The sequence below is a fragment of the Camelus ferus genome, chromosome 22 (genome assembly GCF_009834535.1).
Source record: "Camelus ferus isolate YT-003-E chromosome 22, BCGSAC_Cfer_1.0, whole genome shotgun sequence".
Taxonomy (NCBI): domain Eukaryota; kingdom Metazoa; phylum Chordata; class Mammalia; order Artiodactyla; family Camelidae; genus Camelus; species Camelus ferus.
In genome coordinates this window covers 24,309,240-24,323,977 of record NC_045717.1, presented here as the reverse complement: position 1 = coordinate 24,323,977, position 14,738 = coordinate 24,309,240, and the positions used below count along the sequence as shown (strand labels likewise).

At 55.5% G+C, this 14,738-nt stretch overlaps 1 protein-coding gene across 2 annotated transcripts; it reads left to right on the top strand.

Moving 5' to 3' along the window:
• Positions 1 to 779: 779 nt before the first annotated feature.
• On the top strand, positions 780 to 14,572 carry TNFAIP8L1 (TNF alpha induced protein 8 like 1). Of its 2 annotated transcripts, XM_032465893.1 has the most exons (3): positions 815 to 917; positions 7,690 to 7,836; positions 12,068 to 14,572. In XM_032465893.1, the coding sequence occupies exon 3, from the start codon at positions 12,073 to 12,075 to the stop codon at positions 12,631 to 12,633; it is 561 nt and encodes a 186-aa protein (XP_032321784.1). In that variant the 5' UTR covers positions 815 to 917; positions 7,690 to 7,836; positions 12,068 to 12,072; the 3' UTR covers positions 12,634 to 14,572. The 2 variants fall into 2 exon arrangements, with proteins under 2 accessions (XP_032321782.1, XP_032321784.1); XM_032465891.1 differs by lacking the exon at positions 7,690 to 7,836 and having other exon boundaries at positions 780 to 917.
• Positions 14,573 to 14,738: the final 166 nt, after the last annotated feature.

Below are 14,738 nucleotides of genomic sequence, written 5' to 3'. Positions count from 1 at the left end.
TGCAGGGAGGAAACGGAGCAGCAGGGGAGCTGGGAGTCTCTCCCAGGCCCAGTTCCCAGGACTCACAGCTGCATCCTCCTGGGGCCCCAGCTGGCCTCACCGCCTCCTTCTCCCCGACTGGCGGCAAAGAGGCTCCTGCATACCTCCCTAGCTCATTCTCACAGAAATCGGGGCTAGATCTGGGAGTCCCCCGGTGGGGTCTCCAGGGCCTGTCCATTCAGCAGCTGCCTCAAATCTCATCGCGAGAATTTATCTGCAACCCAGAAACATTTATCTTCAACCTTGGGTCAGATTCAGCCGGTCTAGGGGTACAGGAATCTGCATTTTTAAGGGGCTCCCAGGTGATTCTGAGGGGATTCTGATGTAAAGGGTTCCCCAGAGTCGTAATTTAAAGAGTCCCAGGGGGAGGAAGGGGCCTTCCCAGAACCACACGGTTGTCCTGTTTTTCTTTTTGGGTCTTTTTCTCTCCCCGGCCCCTCATCTCTGTTTTTGACTCAAAGTCTCCTTCCTCTTCTTTCTTGGACGGGGAATGGAGTTAGCCTCGCCCCCGGCATCCGGCCCCTTTCGTGATTCCGGAGGAATCCCCCGAGCCGCCTGGCCCCGCCCCAGGCCCCACCCTCTTGCACGGTGACATACTCCCATTGGACTCTTCGTACACCGCCCGCACTGCCATTGGCTGAGCACACGTCCTCGCCCGCCCCTCCCTCGTCCGGCCCCTCTTTGGTCCTTCCCGCGTTGGTTGGGGCGGGGCGGGGCCGCACAAAGAGGCGGGGCACTGGGGGCGGGGTCGAGCTTCCTGCCCCGCCCCTCTAGATCCTCGTTCTTAGGCACGAGTCTCGCGGCCACAGCAACGGCCCCTCGGAGGTGGCCGGACAGAATCCTGACGGTCGGACCAACGACAGGGTCCCAGCGAGCAGGTGAGGGAGCAGTACCGGGGCGGCCCCCATCTCGGCGCATCTCTGGGGCCACCTGGTTTCTCCGTTTCTCTCGCCCCCTATGCCCCGGCACACCCCCCGCTTCGCATCTGTCTGTATTCCTACCTCAGTTTCCCTCTCCCGCCCTGTTCCTCCCTTTCCTTCTCTCTGTCACGCTTTTGCTGTGTGGGTTACGGGGAGGCAGACTGGATCTGAACCGTCCCCGCTGGTATGGGGTGGTGCTCTGGGACCAGCGCCTTCTTCCCCGCAACACGAGGGCTCTGATGGACTCTGTCTCTTTCACAGTGCAGGGCGCCAGGTGCTAGTGCCAGATTCCAGAGCCAGGAGGGCATTCCAGGTGGTGGGTAGCCAGGCCAAAGGGCGTGGAGGTGGGAATGAGTGTGACTTCTGGCTGCTCCAGGCAGCCAAGAGAGCCAGGCCCAGGCCCACCTAGAATGGCCACCTGGGAGCTCCCCACTGGCCTGAAGCCTTGGCCTCAGTTTTGCCAGCTGTGAACTGGGCCCTTCACTGCTGAGGTAATTGGCCTGACCCAGATATGCATGCATTGCCACCTCCTCTATCCTGGGGGGCCCTCCTAGAGGAGGGGAAGCCCCAGCTGTAAACAGGCCTCTGAGGTCACTTCCTGAGCAGGTCTGAGCCCAGCTGGGGGAGGTGAACGCCCTGGGGGGATGGCAGCAGGACGAGGGTAGTTCAGCCTAGCGGTTGGGGAGCTCAGCCCTTGGAATCAGTACCTTAAACAAGTGATCTGAGTCTCCCAGCCTCAGTTTCCTGTCTGAGGGACCTCACTCACTGGGGATGAGGTCAGCTTCCTGGATTAATTGCTGGAATGTGGGCTCTCAGCTCCTCCAACTCTCCCCCTCACTCACTCAGCGCCAGCCACACCAGCCTCCATCCACATTCCACCAGTACCCCAGGCATGGTCCTGCCTCAAGGCTTTGCATGGCTGTCCCCTCTACTGCCACGCCAGGTGCACAGGTGCCAACTTTAAAACATAACAAGTTGCCTAGATGGGCCGGGCCAAGGGACTGCCAGGCTAGGGCTGGGCGGCTGCCTGGCTGGGAAGGGCAGAAGAGCAGCCAGCCCAGGGACACTGTACCTATGGAAACCAGAACAAAGAGTCGTCACCCCAGCCACACAAACACCTGGGCTTAGCTCCTCCCACTTGGCAGTCTCAGTGACCTGGGACGCCAGTGGTGAGTGAGTGCCCAGACTGCTGGTGGGGTAGATCAGGGGCTTGAACCCCACTCTGATGGGGGCAGGGTCCCCCTAAGTGAAGAGACCAGTCAGGCAGGTGCAGATTGGAGGCCCTGTAGATTCCTCTCTGGCTGTGTGGCCTTGGGCAGGTCACGTGCTCTCAGCCTTATCCGAGGCTTGGGCAGGTGAGGGGCATTTTGGTTGCTTGGTGGTCTGATAAGGTGGGTTTAGGAGGCCTCCATGTCCTTATCTGTCAAATGGGGCCACAAGATGGTGCCTAGGACAAAAATCCAGCTGTTGTCATGAAAACAGCCTCTCCCAGAGGCAGATGCTGAAGTCATGCTTGTGCTGGTTCAGCCCCAGGTGTTACAGACTGAGAGGAGGGTAGGACCTGGCTACCTTGAGACAGGCAGGACCTGGCTCAGTTACAGAGAACTTGAGCTTTTAACCCAGAATCCCCCTCTTCCATGAGATAACCTCCTCTGGAATCCCACCATCTGAGCTTTCACGCAGACACCTCTGACCGAGTCCTTCGGAGCTTCTAAGTCCCCATCCCCCAGGCCTCAGTTTTCCCTTCTGTTCAGTGAGGCGGTGGAGATTGGGGAACATCTACCTGGGGGAGCCCACTCCAGAGGGGTTCATGCTGTGCTGCTATGTGACCTTGGAGTATCTCTCTGGGCCTCAGTTTCCCTGGCTGGACAATGGAACCCTTGGACGAGATCTCTATGTGCCCCTCTGGTACTGGAAGGTCATCAATTCATTCAACAAAGAGGTTCTGAGCACCTACTGTGAGCCAAGTGTCGTGCAGGGCACCAAGGACCCAGAAATGACCACGACTGATCTGGTGCCCTCCCTCACTCAGCTAACAGACTGGGATTGGGAGAGATGGTCATTCATCCAAAAAGTCATTATGCTGAGTTGTAATTGCATGAAGAAATGGAGAGGCAGATGGATGGGGAAGTTAGTTTAGATGGGGGTTCTGGGGGACGGCCTCCTGAGGAGGTGACATTTGAGCTGGAGCCTCAATGATAAGAATGAAACAGCCATGCGAAGACAGGGGAAGAGCAATCCCGGCAAGGGCATAGTTCATGGAAAGATCCTGGGGCAGCACCATGCCTGGTGTGTTAGAACAGCCAGGAGGCCAGTGTGTCTGGAGCAGAGTGAGCAAGGGGAAGAGAGGGAGAAGGCGAGGGCAGAGAAGGGACAGAACAGATTGTGCCAGGCCTTGTGAGCCACCTGGAAGACTTGGGCTTCTACCGGGAGGGAGGAGAGGTCCCTGGAGGGCTGTGGGCAGAGGGGCAGGACCTGACTCAGGTGCTCACAGGTGCCCTCTGGTGGCTGCTCCAGAGAGACCAGACTGTGGGGGTGAGGGCAGGAGCCAGGGTACCAGAAAGAATGCTGTTTAGAGGTGAGAAGTGTGTGGAGCCCAGACTCATTTAAGGGCTGCATCCACATTCCTGCAAGGTGGCCCTCCATCCTCCTCTGCTTGCTGTTAAAAACCTTTTGCTCAGCCTGAGCCCCAGCCCGTCCTGTCCTTCTCTGCAGTGGGGTGGGCCGTGTTCTCCCAACGTTCACTTTTGCCCACCCTGCCCCCAACTTTGTCTTCAGTGGAGATCAGACCACAGATGAACATGTCCCAGCTCCCACTGCAGCCTGGCAGGCAGCCAGACCCTGCACGTCCTTGGGGTGGCCTCCACAGGCTCTGGGGACAGGCTGAGATCTGCTGGTGTCTTCCTCTCCCTTCAGACGAGCAGATGCCCACCCCTTTGTCATATCAGAATGGGCACTGACTGTGAGATCTGAGTGATGGTTGATAAGGGGCTCAAAGCAGTGGGTGCCCTGACACTGGCAGAGGGTACAAGGGCTGTGGGGCATTTGTTATGGTGGGCAGAGCCCTGGGGCCCATGAGGCCATCCTGGGCTGCTGCTGCCGGGGCTGAGAGCAGAGAGGTGGGGCGGCTGGCTTGGCCCTGCTGAACGGGCCCATCAATTATTGACACCCTTTGTTGGGGCATGAAGAATTCATGTGGAGGACGGGCTGTTCCATGGACCAGTGGCATGCCGGAGCCTGCCGCTCGCCCCAGCTCACAAGAACCACTTGCTGTACTGGCAGGAATTTTGCAATCCAGCTGTTAACATCACCACTATTAAAAATGACAGACCTAAATCAATTATACTTCAGTTTTAAAAAATGACAGGCCATCAATAAAACCGGAAAAAAGAGGGAGGGTATAGCTCAGTGGTAGGATGCGTGCTTAGCATGCACGAGGTCCTGGGTTCAATCCCCAGTACCTCCATTAAAGAAAAAAAAACTAAAAACTAATAGTGTAATACAAATACACGTCAAAATTGGTTAAAAAAATAAAGTAAAAAAAGACAGATTATGAACTTATAGTCCAATATATTATATTTGAAACAGAGATAGGGAATACCATTCAGCCATAAAAAGGAGAGATGCACTGACACTCACTACAACCTGGGTGGACCTTGAAAACATGATGCTCAGTGAGAGAAGCCAGACACATAAGACCACACAGTGTGTAATTCTTTTTATATGAAAAATAGGCAAATCCATAGGCGGAAAGTAGACGAGTGGTTGCCAAGGGGCTGGGGTAGAGAATGACTGCTAATGGGGTCGGGGTTTCTTTTGAGGCTGATGAGAATATTCCAGAATTAAATAGTAGTGATGGCTCTGAATATATATTGAAAAACATTGAGTTGTACAATTTAAAAGGGTGAATGGGGGGAGTGGGAAGGTAATTAGGTTTATTTGTTTATTTAATAGAGTTGCTGGGGATTGAACCCAGGACCTGCATGCTAAGCACACGCTTTACCACTGAGCTATACCCTCCCCCACCAAAGGGGTGAATTTTATGGTATGTAACTTGTATATTTCAACACAACTTAAAAACAAGCGAAGGTCCTTAACGGTCAAAAAACCTTACTTTCTAATTATTTTACTGCATTTGCGATGATCTATGCTTTTGAGGTTATTTTCATCTCGTTGGTGGAGACTGAGCAGTTCTTCCCAACTCCAAGTTCAAGTTGGAAGTTTGAAATTGGCCATGGTGGGATAATTTACACCATAGAAACCGGCAGATGCTACAAATCAGGGCTTGATGTGCCGTTTTGTTGATAGTCTAATCCAGATGCTGGCCAATCTTTTTCTGTCAAGCCAGACTAAATATCTTTGGCCTTGCCAACCGTATAGTCTCTGTGGCCCCTATTCAAGGCTGCGTTACAGTATGTACACAAGTGGGGGTGGCCGTGTGCCAATAAAACTTTATTTACAAAACAGGCGGTGGGCCAGTTTGCCACTCCCCTGGTATAACTTCAGGAAATGTCAATAATAAAAATTAAATTTAAAAGGGTGGCATGTGTCTAGCTGCTTCCTTGTGAATAGCACAGAAACACGGAGGGAACTATTCTCTCACTGTTCAAAAACCACGCTCTGATTCGGCAAGTAAGTTGCTCCCTTGGCTGAGGAATGAATAAGTGAAATCCAAATTCTCCTTGTTGGTATAAAAGAGACCACCAAGTGACATCCGTGTCAGAACGACTCTCATCTGCCCGTCGCAGCTACAGACTGGCTGCTGGTCCCAGCTTGGCAGAGCTCATGGAGGACATTTAGTGAGCATCAGTGGCCTGTGGAATTCCCAGCGGGGAGTGCTGTGTGCTTCCCTGTGTCTGCAAGTTGCTTGGCACACATCCGTTGTATCAGGAACACTTATGATACACATTTGTTTTTTCCTGGAAAGCTGGTAGGTAAGAATTTTCCAGCATGTGGTGAATGGGACGCGGCATTCACGGTGCACCGGGGGGCAGTGGGGACCCTGGGAAGCAGGATTTCCTGCCCTGTGGAATCCCAGCCACCCCCACACCTGGCATCCAAAACCCGGGAAGCGTGGGTTAAGGGGTCACCCCAGCACAGCTGTGACCTGGGTTGCCGCGTGCGCAGCTCTGGTTGGATGGAGGGGAGGTGGGAGGAGTCCCCCCACCTGGGCATTCTAACCCGCAGGGTCTCAGCAGAGGTGCTGAGGCTGGACTGTGCCTGGAAGGAGGGGAGGTTGTTGGGGTGTGGAGAGAGGTTGGCCTTGCTCTGGGGTTTGGGGACCAAAGGGACTGGGATGAACAAGGTCCACTGCCTGCACCTTCCCCTTGGGGGAGGCTCAGATACAGTCCTGCCTTGGGGCTTTGCCTGTGCTGGGGGCAGGGATGGGTAGGAGGAAGGATGCTGTCATGTCTAGAGTAACCCGTGGCTCCAGGTCAGTGTCTGTAGCCAGTTTGGGAGCTGGAGTGCCCAAAATAAGGACAGGGACAAAGGTCAGAGTCCAAAAGATAGTGTGGTTGGCAGAGGGTGAAAGTCCGAGATGTGGACGGCGGCTGGGGTTCCCAGAAGAACATGGGGGGTGGGGTGGGAGTCGGGCTGAGCCAGGGACTCAGGGACTGGACACCCAATTCACAGATGGGAAAGCTGCCCCCGGGGGCTGGGGTTTGTCTGGGGTCGTGGTGGGGAGATTTCAGGGCTGTGGGAGGGCCTGGACAGTGGCCTTCATGGGGACTGTGGACTCCCTGTTCTTGCAACCCATCTGGCACTGTCCTGCCCCAGGGCCTTTGCACAAGCCATTCCCTCTGCCTGACTCACCTTCTCCTAGACCTTATCCTCCAAGTCCCAGCTCCAGGGGCTCCACTTCAGAGAGGCCTTCCTGACTACCTGGCCCAGGTCACCTGCCATCCCTGGCTGTCACTGCTCCCTGCCCCTGGGACTTATCTGTCCCTGAAATTATCCTTTTTATTTTCACATTCACTGTTTCCTGGTGCCTCCTTCCAGTGTGGGTGACCATACCTCTGCAGGGGCTGTTTTGATAATTTGGAGGGCTTCCCCCTCCCTCGTGACAATAACAAGATGTACTAGCGGCTGGGGGGCAGGGACCAAGGACACAGGCATCAAGGCACACTCGGGCAGCCCCTCGGCCCTCACAACCTCCTAATGTCCTTCCAGAAATATAAACCGACGACTGGGGGTCTCAAAATTCAATGACTACTCCCGAAATTCAACTCCTGGGTAAATCAAGGGAAGAGGGAACTCTCTTCTAATAGGAATTTGTAGCTACGTGGCCACTGCGATGCCCTGTCTGGGCCAGACCTCGGAGAGAGCCACTCCACCACCAGGTGCAGGGAGCTGGAGCTCTTACAGAAATTCTATTTCACCAAACATGTATTTAGCACCTACTGTGTTCCTGGCAAGGTGGAAGTGATTTACAAATCTCAACTTGTGTAATCCTTTTATTTCTGTTCGTATTACTGTTTGGCCTAAATCCTGATTTTCAGATTTTTAAAATTTAACATTTTAAAAATGAGGCATAAAATATATAAAGTAAAAGGCCCAGAGGTATAAAATATATACACGATACATGTACAGTAAGTATTCAGCTTTTGAGATATAAGCCACATATTGTAAAATGCACCACTTTAAACTGCTCAAATTCTAGAACATTCTGCCACCCCCAAAAGAAATCCTGACCCCATGAGAAGTCACTCTCCATTCTCTGCTCCCCTAGTGCCTGCAACCACAAATCCACTCTCTGTGTCTGAGGACTGGCCTGTTCTGGACGTCTCACATCCGTGGACTCACACACTGTGTCCTTCTGTGTCTGCTTCTCTCCATGAGCACCGTGCTCTCAGGGTCCGTGCACGTCGGGTCGAGGGTCAGTGCTTCCTTCCTTTTTATAACTGCGTAACATCCCAGTGGGTAGATGGACCACATTTTACTTGTCCATCTGTCTGTTGTTGAGTGTTTGGGTTGCTTCCGTTTTGGCTATTACGAATCATGCTGCTATGCCCGTGTGTATGAGGTTTTGTTTTGAACACATGTTTTCACTTCTTTGGGGTAGATATTTAGGAGCGGAATTGCTGCATCACGTGGTAACTCTGTTTGTTTGAGGAACTGCCAGAAAACTGTTTTCCACAGCAGCCGCACCATTTCCCGTTCCCACCAGCCGTGTAGAAGGGTCCCAGTTTCTCCCGCCCTTGCCGGCCCTTGTTCTATCTGTCTTTCTGGTAGCAGCCGTTCCAGTTGGGGTGGGGTGACATGTCACTGTGTTATGGTGTTGAGCATATTTCCACCTGCTTATTGGCCATTTACCCATCTTCTCTGGAGAAATATTAGATTTTTTTTATAAAATCAAGATATAAGTCACATACCATAAAATTCCTACTTGGGAAGTTTACGATTCGCTGGTTTTGCGTGTATTCACGTTGCTTTGTGACCATCGACACGGAAGACTTTTTACACTCGTGTAGACCCAGATGCGGACACGGAACAAGAAACATCCCAGCCCTGCTCCCTGTACAATCCTCCTCACCTTTAATAAGGAGGTGGCAGGGACCTAGAAGGCTAGGATCCCTGGGAAGGCAGGGACGCGATCTCTTTTGGTCCCTGCTGTATCCCCAGGGCCTGGGACACGGTTGGCACTCCATAAGTGCTCACTGAGCAACTGAATGAATGTTCCAGACTAGACCTTGAAGCTTTAGCGGGATTTTTTGGGTTGTGACAATAGTGGGGTGTTCTGGCATTTGATGGGCAGGGGCCAGGGAACTGACCGTCTGGCCACTGGGCCCCTCAGCAGCCCCTGGGGACGCCCTGCCCCCAAAGGGCTGACATGGTGCAGCCGGGCCCCTCCCGGCTGGTCTGCCCTTGGACCTGGATGAGCGCAGCTGGCAGGAAGGAAGGCTGGGGTTTATTTTGGTCCCCAGCGTGCTCCCCTGGGAGAGCAGTCATCTCCCTGCCTGGCTGCTTGGATGGGGGTGTTTCTGGTAGAACAATGGGTTGGGGGGGGGCATGCAGCTGGGCTGGTCCAGGTGTTGCAGGTCTGGGGGCTGGCCCAAGGGGCTAGGAGTGGGGAGGCCGGGAGGGGAGGCCACGGCTGCCTTTTCCTTCTGTGCTTGGCAGGGTCAGGGTAGGGGTGGCGCTGATGCTGAGGGCCCAGGCCCTTCCTGAAGCTGGTAAACAGGACAACTTTCCCTCTGAAACAACATGCCGAACCTCAGGACTTGCAGATGGGAAGGTCAAGGCTCAGAGAGGGGCAGGGCCCAGCCTGGGGTCAAACAGCAAATAGGCAGAAAGGCCTGGGCTCCAGCACCCCTGGAATCCAGGGAAAGACATGCTCCTCTCTGAGCCTCAGTCTGTCTATCTGTAAACTAGGGAGACTTGACCCAGGGTGTTGGGAGTTCCAGTGTCTGCAGATATCCTTTCCCTCATGTATTCAGCACTTATTGGGCACCTGCTGAGTACCAGGCCCTGGCTGGCCACCAGACATGGTGTGAAGAGAGATGCACCCCCTACCCATATCGCCAGGCCAGGGAGATGGACACCAAACCCAAGGTGCTCAGGGCTGTGATGGAGGATGCCCAGGGCACGGTGGGGGCTGAGGGGGCACCCGTCCCAGCCTGGGGCATCTGGGAAGCCTTCTAGGAGGAGGTGACAGTAACTGAGACTTGAATGAGGAGCAGGAGTTTACAGGATGAGTGATGCGGGAGGAGGGCTCCAGGTAGAGGGAGTGGAATAGAACGTGGTGAGAAGGCGCCCCCGAGGCATGGGTACTCCTCACTGTTGCTCCTTTTTCCAGACAGCGTCACAGAGAAGTCGGTCTGTACATTCAGGGACCTGAATGGCGTAGAGCTTAAAGGTTGGAATTCCAGGCAGTGGCATCCAGCCTCTTGCCCAGGGGACACTCACAGCCTAGGGGGCCTGGGGTTGGCCACAAGCTTCTGCCCTAGGATGGACTTAGTTCTCTGTCCTAACATTCTCCATCCTCCATTTTACAGATGGAGAAACTGAGGCACAGGGCAGATATGTTCCTTAACCAAGTGGTCAGAGCTGGGAGCAGGTCCTAAATATTGGGGTGGTTTTGTCAAGGGAGGCAGCTCCCAGCCCTCTGAGACTCGGGGAGACTCGCAGGTGTCAGCTAGGGAAGGCAGAGGGAGTTAGGCGTGCAGAGGGTGGGGGCAGGCAGTCACAGTGTTGCTGTGTGGCCTTGGGGAAGTGGCTCAGCCTCTCTGCAAATTGGCAACCAGCCCCAAACCAGGCAGAAATGATGAAATGGGCACACGCCACTGGCACAGGATCTGCCACACGGTGCTCAGTCAACCACACTCCTGCTCTGGCCCCAGCCTGTGTAGCCCCAGGGTCTGGGACTGGTGTAGGGGGCAGGGAAGGCTGGTCCATTAATCTCCGGGCCCACCCTGACCTCTGCGGGCAGGGAGAGGGCAGCTGAGGGTTGGGACTTCTCCGGGAGTCTGAGCTCACACAAAGACGGGCTTTGTGGGGGCTCCTGGGGGTGAGAGAGTGCCCACGTGGCATTCCTGGTCTGGCCTGGGGCTGGGGTGGGGGTGGATTCTGACCAGGGCCTGCGGCAGCAGCGAATGAAGCCTGGGGGTGGGGCTGAGGCTCCCTCATTCATTCGGCAGATGTTTCTGGAGTCTCCAAGGACACAGCGGATAAGGAGTCAGGCCCATTACCTCCCTATGTGGCCTGCAGTGAGGCAGACCACTGAGGAAGCAAAGCCGATGGGTGGGGGCAGAGCAGTGATGGGGGATGCGTGGGGCACTGTGTGGCTCAGAGGAGGTGCCTCACCGTCAGTCTGGCAGTTCAGGGATGGCTTCCTAGAGAAGGTGGTGTCCAGGATGAACTGAGGGGAAGACGCAGGGGATTAGGGGCCAGGGCTTTGGGGGATGTATGTGAGTCTGCCAGGGACGGGGCTGGGGCACGAACGAGGTGTGGGGCTTGGTCCTGGGAGCCATGAGGAGCTGCCAGTTGGTTCTTAGAAGGCAAGAGCTGTGCCCAGATGTACAATTTAGGAAGAATTCTGGTGCTGCGAGGAGGTGGTTGGAGGGGGAGGCTCCTGAGCCTGGGAAGCCTGGATGATGGCCACAGCAGGAAGAACAAAAGGAGGGAGACACAGGGGGCCCAGGCTTCCACAGCTGGAGGCCTGGCCAGCATTCCCAGAGAGCTAGCCTGCCATTCACACTGGTCATCTCCCTGGCCCTTTCCTGAGTGGAAGCTGTCGCAAGTCAACGTTTCTGTATTAGAGGAATCACTGGAGAGATGCATTTCCAGAAACTCCAAAGATGGCCCTGGGGAACCCCCACCCACCCAGCCTACTGCCCACCTGACTCATTCGGGGCCTGACTAAGGCCTCAGAGATGTCTGTTGTAAATTCACCAGGGAATTGGTGGCTGGGCTGTGAATAGCCCAGGGGCTGGGACTGGGACCCTGTTTCACAGAACTGCGGGATGAGGGTGGGGGAATGATAAGCTGGACTCCCTGTGATAACCTCCCTTGAGCCCCTTCTCAACTCACAGCAAGGACACAGTGGGTTTGGAGGGCTGGTGCCAAGACCCACAACCAGTAGGGGACCACAAATAGATTTCACCATTATGCATTAATTCCTTTGACTTAATACCCTCTTTTTTTTTTTAAAGGAAAATAAATTCCCTCGGGTCATCCTCTCTTCAGTGTGAATGCTCTTTTTTCACAAGCTTTTCCTATGTAGGTCTTTGCATTCTGTGCTCTAGCTACTCGCAATTTCCTGCCTCCAGGCCTCAGCGCAAGCGGATCTTTGGGCCTGGGATGCCTTCCCCGTTTTCTAACCTGTCCCCTCCTCCAGGAGGCCTGCCTGGGCCCCCTTGAAATGCTGGGGTGCCCTGCTGTGGGGCTCTTGCAGCTTCCCGGATTGTGGCACTTGCCGTGTGTTCCTGGGGGGCTCGTTGGTCGGCCCTGCACACCGCGTCCTGGCACATAGTAGGTCTGTGGCCTGGGCACACTGGAGACAGGTTGCTGGTGTGCACCCATTTCCGGGTGGGGAAGCTGGTGGCCGCGCATGTCAGCAGCCCGGGCCACGCGGCCTGACGGTGGGTCTGTCTGTCTGTCCTTGCCAGGGCGGATGGACACCTTCAGCACCAAGAGCCTGGCCCTGCAGGCCCAGAAGAAGCTCCTGAGCAAGATGGCATCCAGGGCGGTGGCGGGGGCCTTCATCGACGATGCGAGCAGCGAGGTGCTGGACGAGCTGTACCGCGCCACCAAGGAGTTCACCCGCAGCCGCAAGGAGGCCCAGAAGGTGGTCAAGAACCTGGTCAAGGTGGCCGTGAAGCTGGGCGTCCTGCTGCGCGCTGGGCAGCTGGGCAGCGAGGAGCTGGCGCGGCTGCAGCGCTTCCGCCAGCAAGCCCGCCGCCTGGCCATGACCGCCGTCAGCTTCCACCAGGTGGACTTCACCTTCGACCGGCGCGTGCTGGCCGCCGCCCTGCTCGAGTGCCGGGACCTGCTGCACCAGGCGGCCGGCCCGCACCTGACTGCCAAGTCCCACGGCCGCATCAACCACGTGTTCAGCCACTTTGCCGACTGCGACTTCCTGGCCGCGCTCTACGGCCCCACCGAGCCCTACCGCTCCCACCTGCGCAGGATCTGCGAGGGCCTCAGCAGGATGCTGGACGAGGACAGCATTTGACCTCCGCCCTCTGGCTGCTGCGGGCTTCCCGCTGGGGGCGGGGCTTGCGGGTTTTTTTAACCTCTTTTCTTCCAGTCTGACTCTGGCCAAACACCCCGCGCCCCCCCCCCCCAGAGGTGACACGTCCCTTCCTCGGAGGACTCTGCAGCTCCAAGGACCCCGACGCCTCTCCTCCGGCCCAGTCTCCTGGGGAGCGCTCAGCGCCGAGCCCGGCACAGCCCGCCCGAGTGCGCTGCCTCTCCCTGCGCCGAGACCGCTGCCTGCCTGGGTGCCTGTCCGAGCAACAGCCCTGAGTGACCGGCCTGTAACCCTCAAATCACCTGGTGTCTCTGAAAGCTGGTGGCTTCCCGCTTAATAATGCTGCCTGGGCTTCTTCATTCCTCCAGAGAGGGTCATGGTGGAGCGGGACAAAGGGAGTGTTGGCTATCCCCCCCAACCCCTCCGAATTCCTAACCCTCAGGACCTCTGAATATGACCTGATTTGGAAGTAAGGTGATTGTAGATTTAATTAGTTAAGATGAGTTCATACTGGAGCAGCGTGGGCCGCTGACCCTCATGACTGGTGTCCTTATAAGAAGGGGGCATGTAGACACAGACACAGAGGAGAACGCTATGTGAAGATGGAGGCAGAAACTGGAGGGATGTGTCTACAAGAAAAAGAACACCAAGGATTGCCAGCAACCCCTAGAAGCTGGGAGAGAGCCTGGAACATACCTCAGAGGGAATCAGCCCGGCCGACACCTTGGTCTCAGACTTCTGGCCTCCAGAGCTGAGAGGGAACAAGCTCCGTTGTTCCAGCCGCCCAGGCTGGGGGGGCCGTTCTGCAACCCAGGAAAGGAACCCAGGGAGCCGTGGCGAGGGCTGTGGTGGGTGCAGGCACAGCAGCACGGACGCCGCCTCCATTTATTTGGCTGGAGATGCAGCCTTGCCTCCCACTTGGGAGGGGACGGATCACCCACCCATGCAGGGCACAAGGGGAAAGCCATCTGAGATGCGTGCACGTTTTGAAACAACCATTTCACATTTGGAAAACAAACACACAAACAATGGTTTCTGTAAGACAGACCTCAGAAAACACAGCTCAACAAATCTTGGCTTCAGCGACACCCAGCAGATAGGGCGAATCTTAACCTGGGGCGTGGATGGACACGCGGGGGTGTGGGAGCGCATTTGCCCTTTGTTTGTCAGAAGTGGGGCGTGGGTTTTAAAAGACTGCAGAACATGGCTGCAGGCCTGGTCGTGTCAGGGCCGGGAAGGTTATTCTAGGCACCCTTAGGGGAGAGGGGAATGATGTCCCAGGACTGTTTTTGCAGATCCTGGTCTGTTTAGGGCAAAAGCTCCAAACAGGAGGCCTGCAGGCCTCATTAGAAGAGAGAAGGTGAGTCTGCTTGGCCCCATCTGGTGTTTTGAGACATTTGGAATTAGTTGCCAACACTTAAAACCAAGGAAATTGCACATACCAATCTAGATCTGGAGTTTCTCTAGAAAACTCGCCTGCACTGCCCACTGGTGAGGCTGCATCGAGGCTGCCCCTCTTCGCTTTGCCACCGTCGCCACCACTCCCTTTGGCCTCTCCACCGTATGCTGGGCTGGCTGATAGACTAGAACCCCAGATTCAGGGCAGCATTTCTCTGGTTTCTGCTGCCCTGAAAAAGCCAAAAGGCTTTCACCAAGTGCCAGCCATTCCTCCCTCTGCCCTCCGCGTCTAAGGCAGACTTCCCCCATTATCTTGGGTCAAGAGACATAAATTCAAATTCAAGAACAAACGTGCATTTTGAATACCCCGAGAAGCCCCAGGTGAACTCCTTTGCCCTCTGCTCTGCTGAGCAACATCTACGTGCCCAAGGCTCACACTTGTTCCCTATCCAGCCTGCCTCAACTCTTCATGCATGAAATTTAATTTAAATAAAAGCCAAAGAGCACTAAAGAACTATGTAAATAGAAGCACCTCCTCTCACCTGCCCGGGGTTTCGGTCTTTGGAATCAAGGTTGCACATGAACGTCACACACCTGTGGCCTGTTGGCAGGTTTAATTCCCACCAAGCCGGGTGCCAGACGGGAGGAGTGGGGGTGGCAGAGCTGGGTTTCTGCAGCCCAAACAGGGC

What these genes read in the sequence shown, in the direction of transcription:
- TNFAIP8L1 (XM_032465891.1), top strand. Translation starts at nt 12,073, where the DNA reads ATGGACACCTTCAGCACCAAGAGCCTGGCCCTGCAGGCCCAGAAGAAG.